The sequence below is a fragment of the Henckelia pumila genome, chromosome 3, assembly GCF_033568475.1.
Source record: "Henckelia pumila isolate YLH828 chromosome 3, ASM3356847v2, whole genome shotgun sequence".
Taxonomy (NCBI): Eukaryota; Viridiplantae; Streptophyta; class Magnoliopsida; order Lamiales; family Gesneriaceae; genus Henckelia; species Henckelia pumila.
Window position 1 is genome coordinate 19,998,745 of NC_133122.1, and position 15,246 is coordinate 20,013,990.

The 15,246-nt window shown below is 35.0% G+C and overlaps 3 protein-coding genes across 5 annotated transcripts; 2 read left to right on the forward strand and 1 right to left on the reverse strand.

Moving 5' to 3' along the window:
• The first annotated feature begins 1,055 nt into the window (after nucleotides 1-1,055).
• LOC140893396 (uncharacterized) lies at nucleotides 1,056-2,664 on the forward strand. Its single transcript, XM_073302459.1, has 4 exons — nucleotides 1,056-1,290; nucleotides 1,403-1,523; nucleotides 1,612-2,000; nucleotides 2,264-2,664. The coding sequence occupies exons 1-4, from the start codon at nucleotides 1,253-1,255 to the stop codon at nucleotides 2,499-2,501; spliced, it is 786 nt and encodes a 261-aa protein (XP_073158560.1). The 5' UTR covers nucleotides 1,056-1,252; the 3' UTR covers nucleotides 2,502-2,664.
• Nucleotides 2,665-3,947: 1,283 nt separating this feature from the next.
• Nucleotides 3,948-6,752, reverse strand: LOC140887952 (uncharacterized). Its single transcript, XM_073295588.1, has 6 exons — nucleotides 6,357-6,752; nucleotides 5,831-5,911; nucleotides 5,634-5,759; nucleotides 5,485-5,542; nucleotides 5,322-5,384; nucleotides 3,948-5,190 (listed from the first exon to the last, which is right to left on the reverse strand). Exons 1-5 carry the CDS (start codon nucleotides 6,635-6,637, stop codon nucleotides 5,346-5,348), a joined length of 585 nt encoding a protein of 194 aa, XP_073151689.1. The 5' UTR covers nucleotides 6,638-6,752; the 3' UTR covers nucleotides 3,948-5,190; nucleotides 5,322-5,345.
• Nucleotides 6,753-8,175: 1,423 nt separating this feature from the next.
• Nucleotides 8,176-14,954, forward strand: LOC140887411 (thylakoid membrane protein TERC, chloroplastic). Of its 3 annotated transcripts, XM_073294646.1 has the most exons (14): nucleotides 8,176-8,373; nucleotides 8,450-8,539; nucleotides 9,166-9,308; nucleotides 9,398-9,474; nucleotides 10,254-10,341; nucleotides 10,495-10,575; nucleotides 10,683-10,739; nucleotides 11,572-11,653; nucleotides 12,278-12,327; nucleotides 12,587-12,643; nucleotides 12,752-12,830; nucleotides 13,220-13,278; nucleotides 14,460-14,517; nucleotides 14,592-14,954. In XM_073294646.1, the coding sequence occupies exons 1-14, from the start codon at nucleotides 8,247-8,249 to the stop codon at nucleotides 14,684-14,686; spliced, it is 1,143 nt and encodes a 380-aa protein (XP_073150747.1). In that variant the 5' UTR covers nucleotides 8,176-8,246; the 3' UTR covers nucleotides 14,687-14,954. The 3 variants fall into 3 exon arrangements, with proteins under 3 accessions (XP_073150747.1, XP_073150745.1, XP_073150746.1); XM_073294644.1 differs by having other exon boundaries at nucleotides 12,587-12,830; XM_073294645.1 differs by lacking the exon at nucleotides 14,460-14,517 and having other exon boundaries at nucleotides 12,587-12,830.
• The last annotated feature ends 292 nt before the right edge of the window (nucleotides 14,955-15,246 follow it).

Genomic DNA, 15,246 nt, shown 5'->3' on the forward strand with positions numbered 1-15,246 from the left:
CTCAATATCCCGTGACTAAAATTGAGTACAAATTCCATCTTTTTTAAAAAGTAAAAATAAAAATAATTAATTCAGAAATTTTATTATCGGACAAATAAGTAGGCCATTACACCCACGTTTGTCGTATTTTATAACTATTCTTATAAAATTGGAGATCGAATTATTATACTCGAAGAATTTGAAGAATGCGAAGGTATAATATTTATGTCGAATTAAATATTATTCCCAGAAAAATTCTTGCGCTTAATGTCAAAATTCATAGTTAATTCGCATATAAATAATATCACATTTTGTCGGTTACTTGGACCATTCTGCATCAATGTTTAAAAATATACATTACATTTTCTTTTCAAAAAAAAAATAGCAACATTAAACTAATTATGAAATTATTAAAATAACATTTGAAAATATCAAAGTATTCTAACCAACAAAATGTCAAAATTAAAGATAGTCAACCGATCATTATTCATCCCAAATTAAAAGTCTAAATCAGCAATCCTATGTCAAAGTCCTAGGAGATATTATAATTCTCAATTCAGGGAACATGTTGTGACACAGAGATGAAAAACCAAAATTTTACATGTGCATTATTATATATTACACCGAGAGTTCTTCTCGACGTTTTCATAATATAAGATATTCGCACGAACATCTCATTTTATTTATCATCTGGATCAAATATATGAGACACAATTATAAAATTCAATGTCATTAGAATGGATTAAAACTGGTATTAATGAGGGAAGAATGAGAAACAATTAGGCAAATGGTGCAAGTACATGAAAACAGACAGTTACAAGAAGTGCAGCAAACAACAGTTACTACTTTAATGTAAGGTAATTGAGAGAGAAGGGCGTTGCCTGAAAATCATGGGCGAGACTATGCTGCCCCTGGAGTAGCACACCTGATGGAGCATAGTCTCACCCGAAAATCATTCATGGTGGGGGCAAGGAAAAGGCCAAAGCTTCACTCTGACACACCTAAAAATAAATTATTTTATTACATTTTCTTTTGTTGTTTCAAAGAAACCAGAGCCCAAATACCAAAGCAGAAATTTTTATATAAAAAAAAAACTACATTTTTTTTCCCTATAGAACATACTATAAATTTCCTCACTGTTCTCCCAATTTTGCTTAAAGCTTAAAATGGCAGATAAAGAAAAGTATGCAACAATGTTTCCGTGTTTACTAAAGATCGATTGATTCCACCTGATGCACAGAAACTCTCGAGGCACAAAGTTCAAGAATACAAAATGTCAGGAGGAGGAGACAATGGTGATGCGAAATGGAGGTGATTTTTTTGTTGTGGCAATTATTGTGGAGAATTATTGTGCGCCTTTTCTTATTTGTTTGTATGTTTTCCATAATTTTAAATGGGACATTTTTTAAAAAAAATCTCTCAGTGAGAAAAAAATGGAAGGAGAAGATACTGTGAGAACAGTGGAGTCTTTAAGGGGAAGATTGCTTGCAGAGAGAATGGTATCAAGAAATGCTAAACATGAGGCTGAGCAATTAGGGAACAAGGTACTTTTTTTTTCTGTCTTTTGATGAAGTTTAAGGTTTTAAAGGTCCAGTTGATTTTGTTACCTTTGTTAATGTCTGAAAATGACAGCTGATTCAGCTGGAAACCATGCTGAAACAAGAGGCGAAATCAAGAGACAGGGCCGAGAGGAAGCTGAGGTTCTTGATCAAGAAGCTGGAATCCAAGAATTTGTCATACGTTTCTGATGAATCGGAGCGGTCGATTTTAGTGGACAGAAGCGACATTTCCTCTGTCTCTTCATTAGCTTCTTCTAGCGCCAAAGAGATTCAAGAAAAGGGTGAAAATCAAGAATCGGTGGAGCATTTCAAGTCCTTCAAAGAATCAGAAAACATGGACGAAAATGGTTCGAATGGGCAGGAAACTGAAATGGGCTTGGATCAAATTCCAATTCCTGCGCAAGTTTCAGAAGATCCTGCGCTAAATTCGGCAGAAAATCCCCCAAACGTTGATAAGCAGAGGTAGGTATTCAAAGTTTCATTTTTTATTACATGGTCATTTGAAATCTAGAAATTTCGTATTTATGAAGTTAATCTATTTTAAGTCTTTGGATATTTTTTACATGGAGGATTTCAAAAATCGATTCAAGTACTTTGTATTGATAATTGCAACAACTCATGCACAACTTAGTGTTTAAACCGCTGAGAATTGAACTTTTTTTTGTAGTTATGGTACAATGACACTAATGCTGATTCCTTTCCTGTGTAAATTTTTGCAATTACAGTACAGAATCATCGTCCGAAGAGGGACTTGACCAAGAAGAAGATCAAGAATCACAGGACAATGTGGATAATTCGATGGCTTTGATTCTCATCGACACACCGAAGAAGAGTCAAACCATCGATCCAGAAGTTCTCGATGCTACTGTGAAAGAGGTCCTCGATGCTCTAAGGCAAGCTAAAGAACAACTCCAAAGCTCAATGGAGAAACGACGATGCAACAACACCGTTACAGTAGGCTAGATTAAGGTTTTTTTTCGCTCAATTTATACTAAATAGATTAGTGTCTGAAGAGTAGAGTTGAAGGGAATAAAGAGCTTAAATTGAAGTACTCTGTGTTTCTGGCTGTTTGACGCTAGCGGTTACATTTGCATCCCTTTATGTGCTTACATATAGTTAAAAATGAGCGAGTCCTTGTCTATTTGAAACAATGTTATTCTTGATACTACATATTTAGCATGCAAAATTCCCTCAATTATAATATTTTTATATGAAAAAAATATTATGATTTTTAAAGTAAAAGTTAGAAGTAAACACACAAAAATTATGCCTTCTTGCTTCTGGAATAGTGTTATCAAGCACTTCTCGAAACAGCTAAGACATCTAAAGCATCATTTAAAAAATATATATAGTTTTCACTTTTCAGGAAGAAGCTTCTCTACCAAGATTGGCTTGGAGTACATGTATGCTTCGATGCGAACACTTGAGACAATTTTTTGTTTAAAATAACAAATAAGAGTACTGGTGTGTTGGTTAAAATAAAGTAGTAGTACTTCATAACTTTGTATGCTAAGTTTTAACTAGAGTTAGGCCAATACAGGGAGCAAGGGGGTGAAACTTTGTTCCATGTACTAAAGCCAAAAAGCAAACCTCAGTCAAACCCACGTCTTTTGCCTATAAAAACCAAAAACAGTTGCATTCTAGGTAGATGCATTGATGATTTGCGAAACAAATTTGGTACACGTAGTAAGTAGAGTCAAAAAAGAAACATGAGAGCCATCACTTTCAAGTTAAATGGCTAAAAAAACTCACAATCCCTTGATTAACATCTCTCGCCCCTACACTTCTAACTTCTTTTCTTCGATATATCAACATGTAATACTTGCACATGACGATAACGCGTAAATATGAAAACTTATCCCGCATTCGATTAAGCTTAAAATCGTTACTAACAAAAGAATTGAATAACCCAGAGGTTCACTATGCAGCAGGAATGACTCAAATAGTTTGAAACCTGACCGAATTTGACGTAACCCACATCATTAAAATAATTTGATTTCAAGTATAGAAATCGTCAGTCTTATTGACAGAGGCGAACTAGCACGTTTCACGTATTAAACTTGATTCAAGAACTACTGAGCAGCAGCACTGATTTTAAGTTTTTACAATAGAAAATATCGCATTTTAAACAACCTACATAATTGATTAACAAAAAATGGCCTTCATACAAATATTCAAATTTTCGTCCTGTTTTCACACGAGTTTTATGGTTGAGAAGAAAAGCTTAAGAACCAACTAAACACAACCGTTTCCACCCAATTTCGGGTAGAGGTGTAAACGGTAAACAAATAAGCATCTCCACATGGGCACCGTAATGTTTTTTTGATACTTATGCAGCACAAGGGTGTGCATAAAAATAAGCAAGCACACATTCACCCCAGTTTCTCCAGTTGAACATAAAAAAAAAATGTGTTGATGCATTCGAGGAACAAAAGGAAAGCGAATGGTTTCAATACAGGAATCCCTGATCAGTGAACCTCGTCTTTACAAGCATCAACAAAAACGGAAGAAAAAAAGCTACACCCAGACAATTCAGTTGAAGAAACATCAACATAATCTTAACATTCCTAGCAGATTCACCTGGCTGACCTTAGAAAACACCGCACACCTCCAAAGAAATGGTTTCTCTCAACCACCAACCAACCTTATCAGAAATTATGAGTCATACAGAAAGGGACTTCTGACTCTAGTAACTGTTTAATAAAACTAGTCAATAAACTACCGAGTCTTGAACACAATAATACATCATTTGCACTTTGCAGTGACGCCAGACCGTGCAAGCGGTTGCATTAATTCTGTCAACATGTGAGCCACATAGAAAACATGCAAGCCCACTGTTCAGAGAGAGGGAGAGAGGAGGGGGGAGAGAACACCAAAGAAAAACAAACCATTTCCGTCAAGCCAGTAAATTTGCAAGATTCTTGAAAATTTGTAGCATATTTTCGGCTAAAAGATCATGACAGGAGATCGTATACGTACCTGTTTCTTGCTTGAGAAAACAAAATTCCCAGATACGTACCGAAATTAACATGGAAAATGCAAAATGGGAAAATTATTTTACTCCATCTAACAGGCCAGTAGAATAACACTTGACCCATAAAATCTTAACTACATTGACAGAATATCGTAAAATAGGTTCATGATTATATCTTGTACTATGGCATTCTTTCTCAAAAGTTTGAACGGAAAGGAGCAACGAGTTCACACTAAATAGCTTTCTGCAACTGAAAAATAGTTTCGCTTCAAAAAAATTTACTGATCAAATTTTCGAAAATGGTTTCATCGACACTAGCACACCATCAAAGTACAAAACCACACAAAACTAATCATCAGGACGCAGGTCAACAAGAAGAAAAAAAAAGTCAATAGAAGAAAGACCAAGGCGCACAATAATTGTTATACCCTTCTGCATAAGACTAGTGAGATTCTACTTTTCCATGTATTTCAAACTTCTGATAAGGTTGGTGGCCGTTTTCAATATGAGGTGGCTTCTAGTTGTTCCAGGACTCACCAGGTAAACCAGAACTACCAACTTCAAAATTACAGAAACAAGATGTCCTAGCTGTATTGTAATTATTATGCTAATGTAACATAACTAGCTACTAAATAGAGAAATCTGACAGCATGGCATTAGCAACTCTAACCTGCCACCCTGAAAATAATGGAAAAGAAGAATGATGATTAGGGCCAGGAGTGAAAGCAAAACAGAATAAAAACACTATGAGGTGATATAATTTTTCCAGATGAAAGCACGTAGAAATTTGAACAAATGAAATATCTTACAGTTGTTCAAAGACAATAGTTTCTTTAGGATCCTACACCAGCCTCGCCTGTAATAACAGCCTCCTAAAAATTGCAAATAGAACAAATAGGGGAACAGCCAAGACTTAATACAAAAGTTAAAAAAAATGGCTATACTAGAATTGCTGAAAATGTTGAATCTCACCTTCTCAATGTCCTTTTCATCCTTTTCGTTTGAAAAGGAACCAGATTGTTTAGAAAACCTGCAGAATAGACGTGGTCTAGCCCATCACATAATTATTCAAAACTGTTTTATTGATACAAGAAAGACACTATGACTGGAATGCCAAGAACCTGATTGCCCTAGCTTTCTTTTTATCTTCCTCCATTGGATCAGGCTTGGAAATGGACCCAAATCGAGCAAGTCGAGCTTTCTTCTTTGCGTCCTCATCAGCGGAGACAGTTTGCACAGCCCCAAATCTAGGAAACACAAAATATGATGTTAACAGAAAGACCCAAAAAACATGAACATCAGATAAGAAAAGACAAACCTCTCAGCTCTAGCCTTCCTCTTCAGCTCCTCTGATTTCTTGGAAGAATCTGATCCATTGACGGTTGTACCAGTTCCAAACCTACATTTGAATTGTGCGACCAAAAAATCGCTTCACAAAATAAGTACATTTTATTTGCTAATAAACTCTGAAGAGGCTACTATAGAGGGCTAATAGCATAAGCAGCTCTCCTGAAAACCCACTCAACACATATGAAAGTGATTTCTTCGAACAACAAAATAACAGAAATTCCTACTGAAAAAAAAAACCTAGAAGCTGAACAACAAAAGCGTTTAATCATATCATGAAATGAACAATATGGCTGCTTCGTGAGAACCAAAATAAACAGGAAAGAAGAGTCGGATTTAATAGAGGAGATTGATAAAGCAATCTCTAATCTATTTCAAAAGGGTCCATCTTGGAGCTCACAATAACAAACCCTAAGCTTAATCCTGGCACAGAACCGTCAAATACCAAACACACTGAAAACAGAAGTAAACGAGAAAGAGAAAACAGAAAACTAAACCTCTCCGCTCGGGTATTTCGCTTCTCCTCTTCAGTAAGCTTGACAGACACTCCAAAGCGCTCAGCGCGCTTCATCTTCTTCTCGATATCCGTAGCTGCAGCGCTGCCATTAACGTCGGTCGTTTTCGCATCGACCTCCTCGAACTTACCCGTCGCTTTATCAGCATCTGATTCGGAAGACGTCGCCGGAATGTTTGAGGAGGCGTGTTTGGTCGTCGGATCCGAATCCAGGTTCGAAAGCTTTCTAGGGTTTTCTACTTTGATAGCAGTCGCCGCCGCCATATCAGCTGTATATTCGGAGTTTTTTGTGAGTATGTGGGAACGTAAAGTATGCTAAATGAAGCCTAAAGTTGAGAGAAATGGCGATTTGGTGGGTTTTCGCTTTGATTCTGATGGGGAACAGATATGCCGAATATCATCTATATCGTTGTTAATTAAAAAATAAATAAAATAATTCTACTAATTACCTTAATTAAAAAATTAAAAATTTAATGTAATTTTTAAAGCACGAGTACTCTCATTTTAAAAAAAAATTAAAAAGAAGTATTTAAAATTTTGTTCATGATAAAAATTGAAATATTTATTTGGATAAGGTTTTTAAAAAAATTTCTATAGGGCTGCATTTACTTGTTGAGATATCATTATATGTAAAAATTTTGTACAATGACTGTTAAAATGAATTTGAAGGATGTAGAAGAATGAAAAATACATGGTAAATGTTTACTTTTGTGTTCATGAAATTTGAATTATTAGTTGAATATTGTAAATTATATTATTGATCGTTCTCATTTATCAAAATTATGGAGTATCAAAAATTATGAAGGTTTAAGACTAGATAAAATTGAGTAAGAAAAAATTTCATCTCATATTCCCATTAATGAGATTGAGGACAAGTCGGTGGCCGGTAAATGGTGGTATAAAATATGAGAAATCGAGAGGTAAATGAGGAATTATGGGAGGGTAAATTATAATTTCTCTCGATTTTTATTAAAATTATAGATCAGAACATGTTATATCTTGTGAAAGATTATTAAGGATGAGAAAACTTGTGAATCATGGTTGAATGACGGACATGGTGATTCGAGAAAAACTGTTTTTTTTTAAGTAAACAATGAATGAGATTGAATTAATGTGTTTATCTTATGTTTATCGAGCCAATCAAACACACACAATAGTTTTTAAAGAATAGTTGATGAATTTTTTTATTTTTTGAATTAAAAAGGCAGATTAAATATGAGAATTCACTTTTAAACTGAAAGTTCGAACTATCTTATTTTTATGAAAGGTCAGCGTACAACTATTCAATTTTAAACTGAAAGTTCGAACTATCTTATTTTTATGAAAGATCAGCATACAACTATTCAATTAAACCAACAAAATTGTTTGTAATTTTAACCTTTACAAAAATATATTTATAAAGTTCTTTTTCAATACATTATTATTATTATTCTAAAAAATGCAGCTTAAACATGATTAAACAAGAAACGTAATGAAAAATCAAACATTTTTACATTTGATATAATAAGTGATAAAAAGAGTCAGTGTCTTTGCATCTAATTTAGATTGATACGACTATATGAGAGTACATTTAAAATATTTTGTTTAATAAAGTATCTATATATATATATATATTTTTTGACAAGAATTTAATAAAGTATATTTTAGTATATTATTCTTTCCCCGAAATAGATATATTATTCTTTTGTGGATAAATTCTTTACAAAAAAAAACAGACCATAAATTAGATTTAAAAATATGTTTAATCAGCTCACGAAAGGACGATTATGCCCTCGTGACAAAAATACCGTGGATAACTGGTCTGGATTCATGGCCGAGAATCGACGCGGGTTCCCCATTTGATTGCAGCTTAATCACAAGAAAATTCCAAGCCATGAAATTGGCTTCTACTACTATCCACGCCAATGCAACTCGATTTCCATCCACTCTGCTGAAATCATCCCCATCTACGAGTGTTCGAATTCGATTCGCTCTTCGCCATTCTTACCCCTTTTTACCTGGTAGTGTTCACTTGCTACTTGATTTCTTTTTTGCTTTGTGTGGTTTTTAACGCTTGTTTTCGTTTTCGAATTGCAGCGGGGTGTGTTTGTGGTCGAGATGTTTCTTATTGTTCCACATTTGTATCCGCGAGGAGAACCGAGCGGGAGCAAGAAGCGTCTGTTCCATGTAAGAGTGCTTAGTAGTTGGATATTTGTAAATTTATCGACTTAATTCATCTGTTCAGGCTGGTTGATTGTGAATTTGTTGATATTGACTTATGTTTGTGGTATTTACGCTATGTATAGACTCTAGATATCACAGTAAGTATTTCAGGGTTCCCAGCACAACTATTTGATTTAAAATGCCTGGACGCATACAAAATTTTTACTTGTTCAAGATTTTTAGCGCCTTTTCGGATTTGATTCATTATGTAAGGGGTACATATAGTATCAAAACATGGAGAAGGAACATGATGGTGAGTGCTTAGAAATGTCTTTCTCATTTGTTTATTTTAAGCTGCACAAAACCAGTGGATTGGTTCTAGTGTCTTCTCGGTATAGTATACGATTCTGATGCATGGGATAAAAAAGGTAGCGATATCCTTGAATCATTTTGAAGGCTAAACTACATTATTAAATGATAACATGAAAATGTGATGTGCTTTCTACTGTATACCCCTCTTGTAAATGGAAGTCTTGAAGGTGGGGCCGCTCTCTAGAATGAGCATGAAGGCTAAATTACATTAATTGAAAACGAGAAAAGTTCTGGCATAGCTTATTAAAAATAATTTGGCTGGTGAATTATTATTGCAGCAAAGGAGTCAACCAGATCTCAGTCCCATGAGGGAATTGATCGCAATGACAGCTCATGCAATGATTCCTCTAGTAGTGATTCAGGAGAAGTGACTTTGAGCACGGCAGATTACTCCTCCTCTCTAAGAACTGTGGCCTTATGCGTATGATTTCTCAGATTGTAATTCATAATTATTCATATTTAGTTCGAAGTAACCTAAATTAGTATCAGTATAGTCAATTGATGTTGTAGGTATTCTCAGCAGTTGTGTTTGGTATTGGTTTGGGTTTCAAAGATGGAGTCAGCAAGGCTTCTGAATTTTTTACTGGGTATGATCCTAGACCTACTAGTCAACTTGTCATTAGTTTTACAATTTACAAATGCATGCTTTATGCAAACTGCTTCAGCTGGAGCTGACAAAACTTCACCATTTCCTCCATTTCAGCTTGTTGTCGTGCAATTCAATCAGATATACAAATTTGAAAGTGTTATGTAAAGATCACATAGTTTGAGATTTTGTTATGGCGTTTGACATGTGAAGTGAAAATTGCATTTATTAATTCACTTTTTTGTTTGAAGACTTTCTCCAATTTCCGGAATTGGGAACCACAGTTATCAGTAGTATATTAAAAAAAAATCATGTATGTTGTCAGTGTATGTTTACATTGGTCATACCGAAAAGAGAATGGTGCATGATACATTAATTTATGTATTCACAAAATTATTTTTATGTTCAATGTCTCTGCATAGCATTATCAAAGGAATGCTATCGTAAATCTGTGTTAAATACTGGTATTATTTTTAACTAACTTTAGTTGAAGTTGCTTCTCTGTCTTTATGTCTTACCCTGTGTTGCTAAAGTTGGCATTCCACTCTTAAATAGTCAATAGATCACTCAACAAAGAAAACTAAAAAAAAAAAAAAAAAAACCACATGCACACATTTAAATGACCACCCTTTTGGATTGATGTTTTTAGTAGGTTTTTCTTACTCTTATATAACTAATGCTGGGCAGTGATTTGGTTATACTCTGACATCACCAGTTAGTATCCATATGAAACTTTTTTTTGCTGACTTGTGCGTGACTGTTTACACTGTTGATTTTCAGGTATCTTCTGGAGCAGTCTTTATCAGTGGACAATCTATTCGTATTTGTCCTAATATTTAACTATTTCAAAGTGCCACTTGATTATCAGGTCTAGCATTACAGTTTCATGCATTTATCAATTCCTATTCTCATTTCCATTTAAAATCGTCATATATAGTTTTATCATGTGTAATATATTTGGTGGAAACCCACTATTTGACTCTTTATTGGGGCTTAAAACCCACAATTTGATCAAGTTTAGAACCGGGTGCTCTCTTATGGTATTGCTGGTGCAATAATCTTCCGATTGTCATTGATACTTCTTGGTACAGCAACCCTCCAGGTCACTTGCCATACCCTGGTTCATCAAAATTGATTTATCTGAGACTTTAGAGCCAGCGGCTTTCTTTTAAATCATATATTGAAGCTGTTGTTTCATGTCATCTCCAGAGATTTGAGGCAGTTAATCTATTGCTGGCAGCAATACTATTATACTCGTCATTCAAGGTGACATTCTTACCTGTTAATGTGTAACTGGTTACAGCTGTTATTCATTCTGTTTTTCATCCTGCTTGCTGTGCTATCCTGATTTCGTCTACAATTTTATAATCGATCAAAATCTTTTGCTAATTCATTGACAGACTTGAGTAAGCATACCTTGGATCCACTTATAACTGGAATATGCTTTCATCTTGTTATTTTGGTTTTTGATTTTGTTGCATCTAACACAAGCATTTTCTTACTTTGTAGTTCTCTTCATTTTTCGGCTATTTAGTTTCCGTGACATGTATTTAGAAGTTACTAACAGTGTTTGTGACATGCTAAATAAAGTTTGTAAAGATGTGTTTTTTTAATTGTGAGCTTTGTTAGTCTTCAGCTGTATTAACAGAAACTACAGGATGGCATCCTATTATTATGCCTCAAACTCAATGATGACAAGTAAATAGTTGTTTAAGATCCTTTATCCCAGTGTACGTTCATGAGTAACTAAAATGAATGTAGCTAGTTTGGACTTCGGACCCACTTATTGAACATGTTTATTACTCTTATATTGCTTTTGTAAACATTCTTCTGTTGTGCCTTTTATTTGAAGATGTAAATCTGACTCTTTTTCTGACATCATACTTTCCAGTGACCAATTCATGAAGTAACCAGAAATTATCTCTGGGATCATTCATTCGTATCTTTATGCTGCTGGTTGAATGGCATCCTATATTTTCATAATTTTCTATGCTCAATTATATCACCATCTATTTTCCATTTTTCTTCAACTTTGTAATGTGGTTACTGTGAACTGAATTTATCTTCTAAACTTGATTGGTGTACAATGTTTTTTCAGTTATTTGCTGCAGGAGATGAAGATACTGATCTCTCAAATAACTTCATCGTAAAGACGTGCCAGAAATTTATTCCTGTAACTTGTAATGCTCTCTCTCTCCTTCTCTCTCTCTCTACATACCATAACTGCACATCCACTCCAAAAACCATGCAACAAATGGTCAATATCTTTGCAATAACTTAACAAACCAACCCGTAACTCTACATTTAGGGGCCGCCATGAGGCATGCAAAATGATCCTTTTTGACCAGTTATTTTTAAGAAGCGGGGAAGAAAGCGAGGTCCCTGAATAGAATATGTTATCTATTTCTTGGAGTCATTATCATGAACCTCTGCAATGATAGTACAAGCTGTGAAGCCTGAAAATTGTTCTGGGCAAGATGGAGGTGACAGAGATAGGGATGGCTGCAGCAGCCCAGAAGAGTGGAGGGTTTGTGATACCTCTGATTTGATAGATATTTTAGCAGAGTAACTATGTGTGGCGTAAGGGAGAGACAGCTGTACATAATGCTGAAGAGTTTAGGGCCTTCAGTTCTTTGTTCTTACTAAAGTTTCAATATATTGGGGAAATGTGTGCTTATCATTGTCAAGGGCTCATATATGTTTGATTGGAGTTATTTCCTTACTTGCATCATGCAAAGTGTTGGCTAGGTCCACGACTTTATTATGTTCATTGATTTTTTTTTTTTTATGTTCTCGATTTGCAGCTGATTATGATGGTAATCGATTTATAACTCTACAAGATGGCATGTGGAAAGTAAGTTCAGATGGCAACAGTTCTGACTACTCTAAAATGTCCTAGATTGTGGCTTTATTATTATTATCAAACCATTTCTTGCCAGAGGCTATTCAAGCACGGACTCGATACTCTTTCTTTAGATGCGCCCTTAAAGCGCCTCATCACATCTCTGACATTTTATGATACATCTTCAGCATCCCCATGTTCAAATAGGATTAACTTTGCCTTGATTTGATTCTTAACTTCGTTTCTAACAGGATTCAAACATTTTGGGCAGGCTACTCCTTTACTTCTGACAGTTGCAGTTATTGAACTCAGCGATATTGCATTTGCTGTAGGTCTCTCATTCCTCAGCAACAACAGCAACAAGGAGAACATGTGTGAAGTAGCACTAACACTTTATTCTTCTAATTTGATGGGTTTAATATTTGTCGTGTGTCAGGTGGATTCCATACCGGCCGTTTTCGGAGTCACACGGGATCCTTTTATAGTTTATACATCTAACCTCTTTGCCATTCTAGGTACTTCTTTTGCCTGTGTCCTTTAGTATTTCCCATTGTTTTTGGGGTACCAGGTTACTGTTTGCCAGATAACTAATGATATCAAGATGGAATTACTTCCTTAAACAAGGAATAAATATCATCTGTAACTTTTGCATTCAAAATCTGGATCATGTAGCAACATGCAAACATCGCATTGTTAAATATATTGTTGTAGATGCTTCTTTAATCTGTGGACGCTTGTGTTTGACCGCCTTGTTGAAATGAGTATTTATTGATAATTTTTTCCTTAGCAGAACGTTACCTGGTTTGTTTAGTAATTTTTATGTAAAATATATAGCTTAAGGACTTCGTAGAAAAATTCATCTATGATTTGCCAGGATTCTTATTCTTTACTTTTCGTTCTGTAGGTCTAAGGTCATATTACACGCTCATTTCCGCAAAAATGGCAGAGTTGGAGTACTTGCAAGTAAGATTCTTCTAGTTTGATTTGGTCTCAGCATGAAGCTGTGCAGTTGGGAGATTCATGCTGTTTGAGTTCCCAAAGTTCATGTTTGGCCCCCTTGGTTTAGGATATGATTAATACATCTTTATCTGATTGAAGCCAGCTCTAAGTGGCGCATGTAGTTTGCAGGAATGAAATTGCAATTCTCTAATATGTATGTACCCTGTTTTAGTGTGCCTCCATTATCCTCAAACCCCCAAATTCCGTAATCTTTTTTCTGTCCACTTCATCATCACCTCTATCATTCATCACCCCATAATCCAACCCCTTCCTGCTTCTTCGTCTCTGCTCATCCTCTTGCTATCATCAACACCACTATCTTCCATAACCTGTGTATTTCACTATTTCTATATTCCCACTTTGATTTTGCTAGATCTGATTATGGTTGCTAAAACTAGGCCTGTAATAACACTAGCATGATGTAAAGAAAACAAACAATAGAAATCATGTAGAGAGCAAATCAACTTTTCCCACTAAGCGAATGTCAGTCCTAGTTTATGCTGGTCCAAAGTGAGTGATACTGAAAAGTAAAGAAGAATTGTTTAGAGAGCATAGTAACTTTTCCCACTAAGCCAATGTCAGTCCTAGTATATGCCGGTCCAAAGTGAGTGATGCTGAGAAGTAAAGAGGCATGTTATTGAGCATGTTATTGTTTCCATTCTTAAAAATACCTTCTGGCGAACTCCAAAAATATCAGAATGAAAAAACATTCTTATGTGGACCCTTATTTAAACCACTTCTCATCTCTTTCCTCCAAAAACGTGCTTTCTGCCTATGTGTTAGTATTTCATTTAGTTTGGGCTTTGAAGATGGGAAATAAGTTATGGGTGGATTTGACAAATAAGATGATTAAAAAGTTAGTGTGGTAGTCTGTAATCACAGTCGGAGGTCCAGTGAGATTGTATTGTGAAAAATTCTGGTGAAAATAATCAACCCATGCCATATTCTAAAATGGCAGATAACTATGATAATTCATTTGATATCATGCTGGTTTCTGGTCTCTGATTCAAAAGACAGCAGCAGCCAGCTACGAGCATTAGAAAAAATCATATTTCACTTCTTGTGCTACTATTTTTAAGTATGATTGGCTTTTCTCTTCACTGCTAAGCCACGTGCTAACGCCAATCTCCAATTCTGTTAATCAGCCTGCAATTGGTGTTATTCTTGGATTCATCGGCAGTAAGATGATATTAGATTTCTTTGGTACGTGTAATAGATTGCATCGCATTTCTTTGACTCATATATAGCCGTAGTCATTTTCCCCATTCGTCATCCAGGTTTCCATATACCGACCGAGGTTTCTCTTGGGTTTGTGGCTGCGTCTCTTGGCACAGGGGTGTCGCTGAGTCTACTGAAGAAATCTGATGAATAATGTGTGAAAGGGTGGATGAAGTGGAAGAATCCAAAAAAGAGAGATCACATGTGTATCTTCTCTGCCTTCATTTGGCAAAAGCCTACTTGGGTTTTGCTGCAATGCTGGTTTTATTAATTTTGTTATCTACAATTACCTTATTGAAGTTATTTTTGACTCCTGGTCAGAAGGCTTCATCTACTTTTCTCATGGCCTTGGCCCTTGTTCTCACAGGGTGATGTGAAATAGTTTAAATCAAAGGATTTAATTCGAAAGAATTTTAGTTTTATCATTTAAATCCATCGTATTTGTTTATATGCATGAATTTTGACCCGATTTGAAATATTCAAAACATAATAAATAAAATAAGATTTGGACCCAATTAAAGTCGAATTTATTGACCTGGGTGGTGCCGGGCTGGTCGAGTTATCTGTTTGTATTGCCATTTGTGTATGCCTACAGTGAAAAGCTTTGATTTTGAGAAAGAATTTTTTTTCAGTCAATGAACATATATTAAAGAATATATTTTTGATATAAAATGTTTTTAGTCAAATTAATATATATTATACAATATTTTTTTT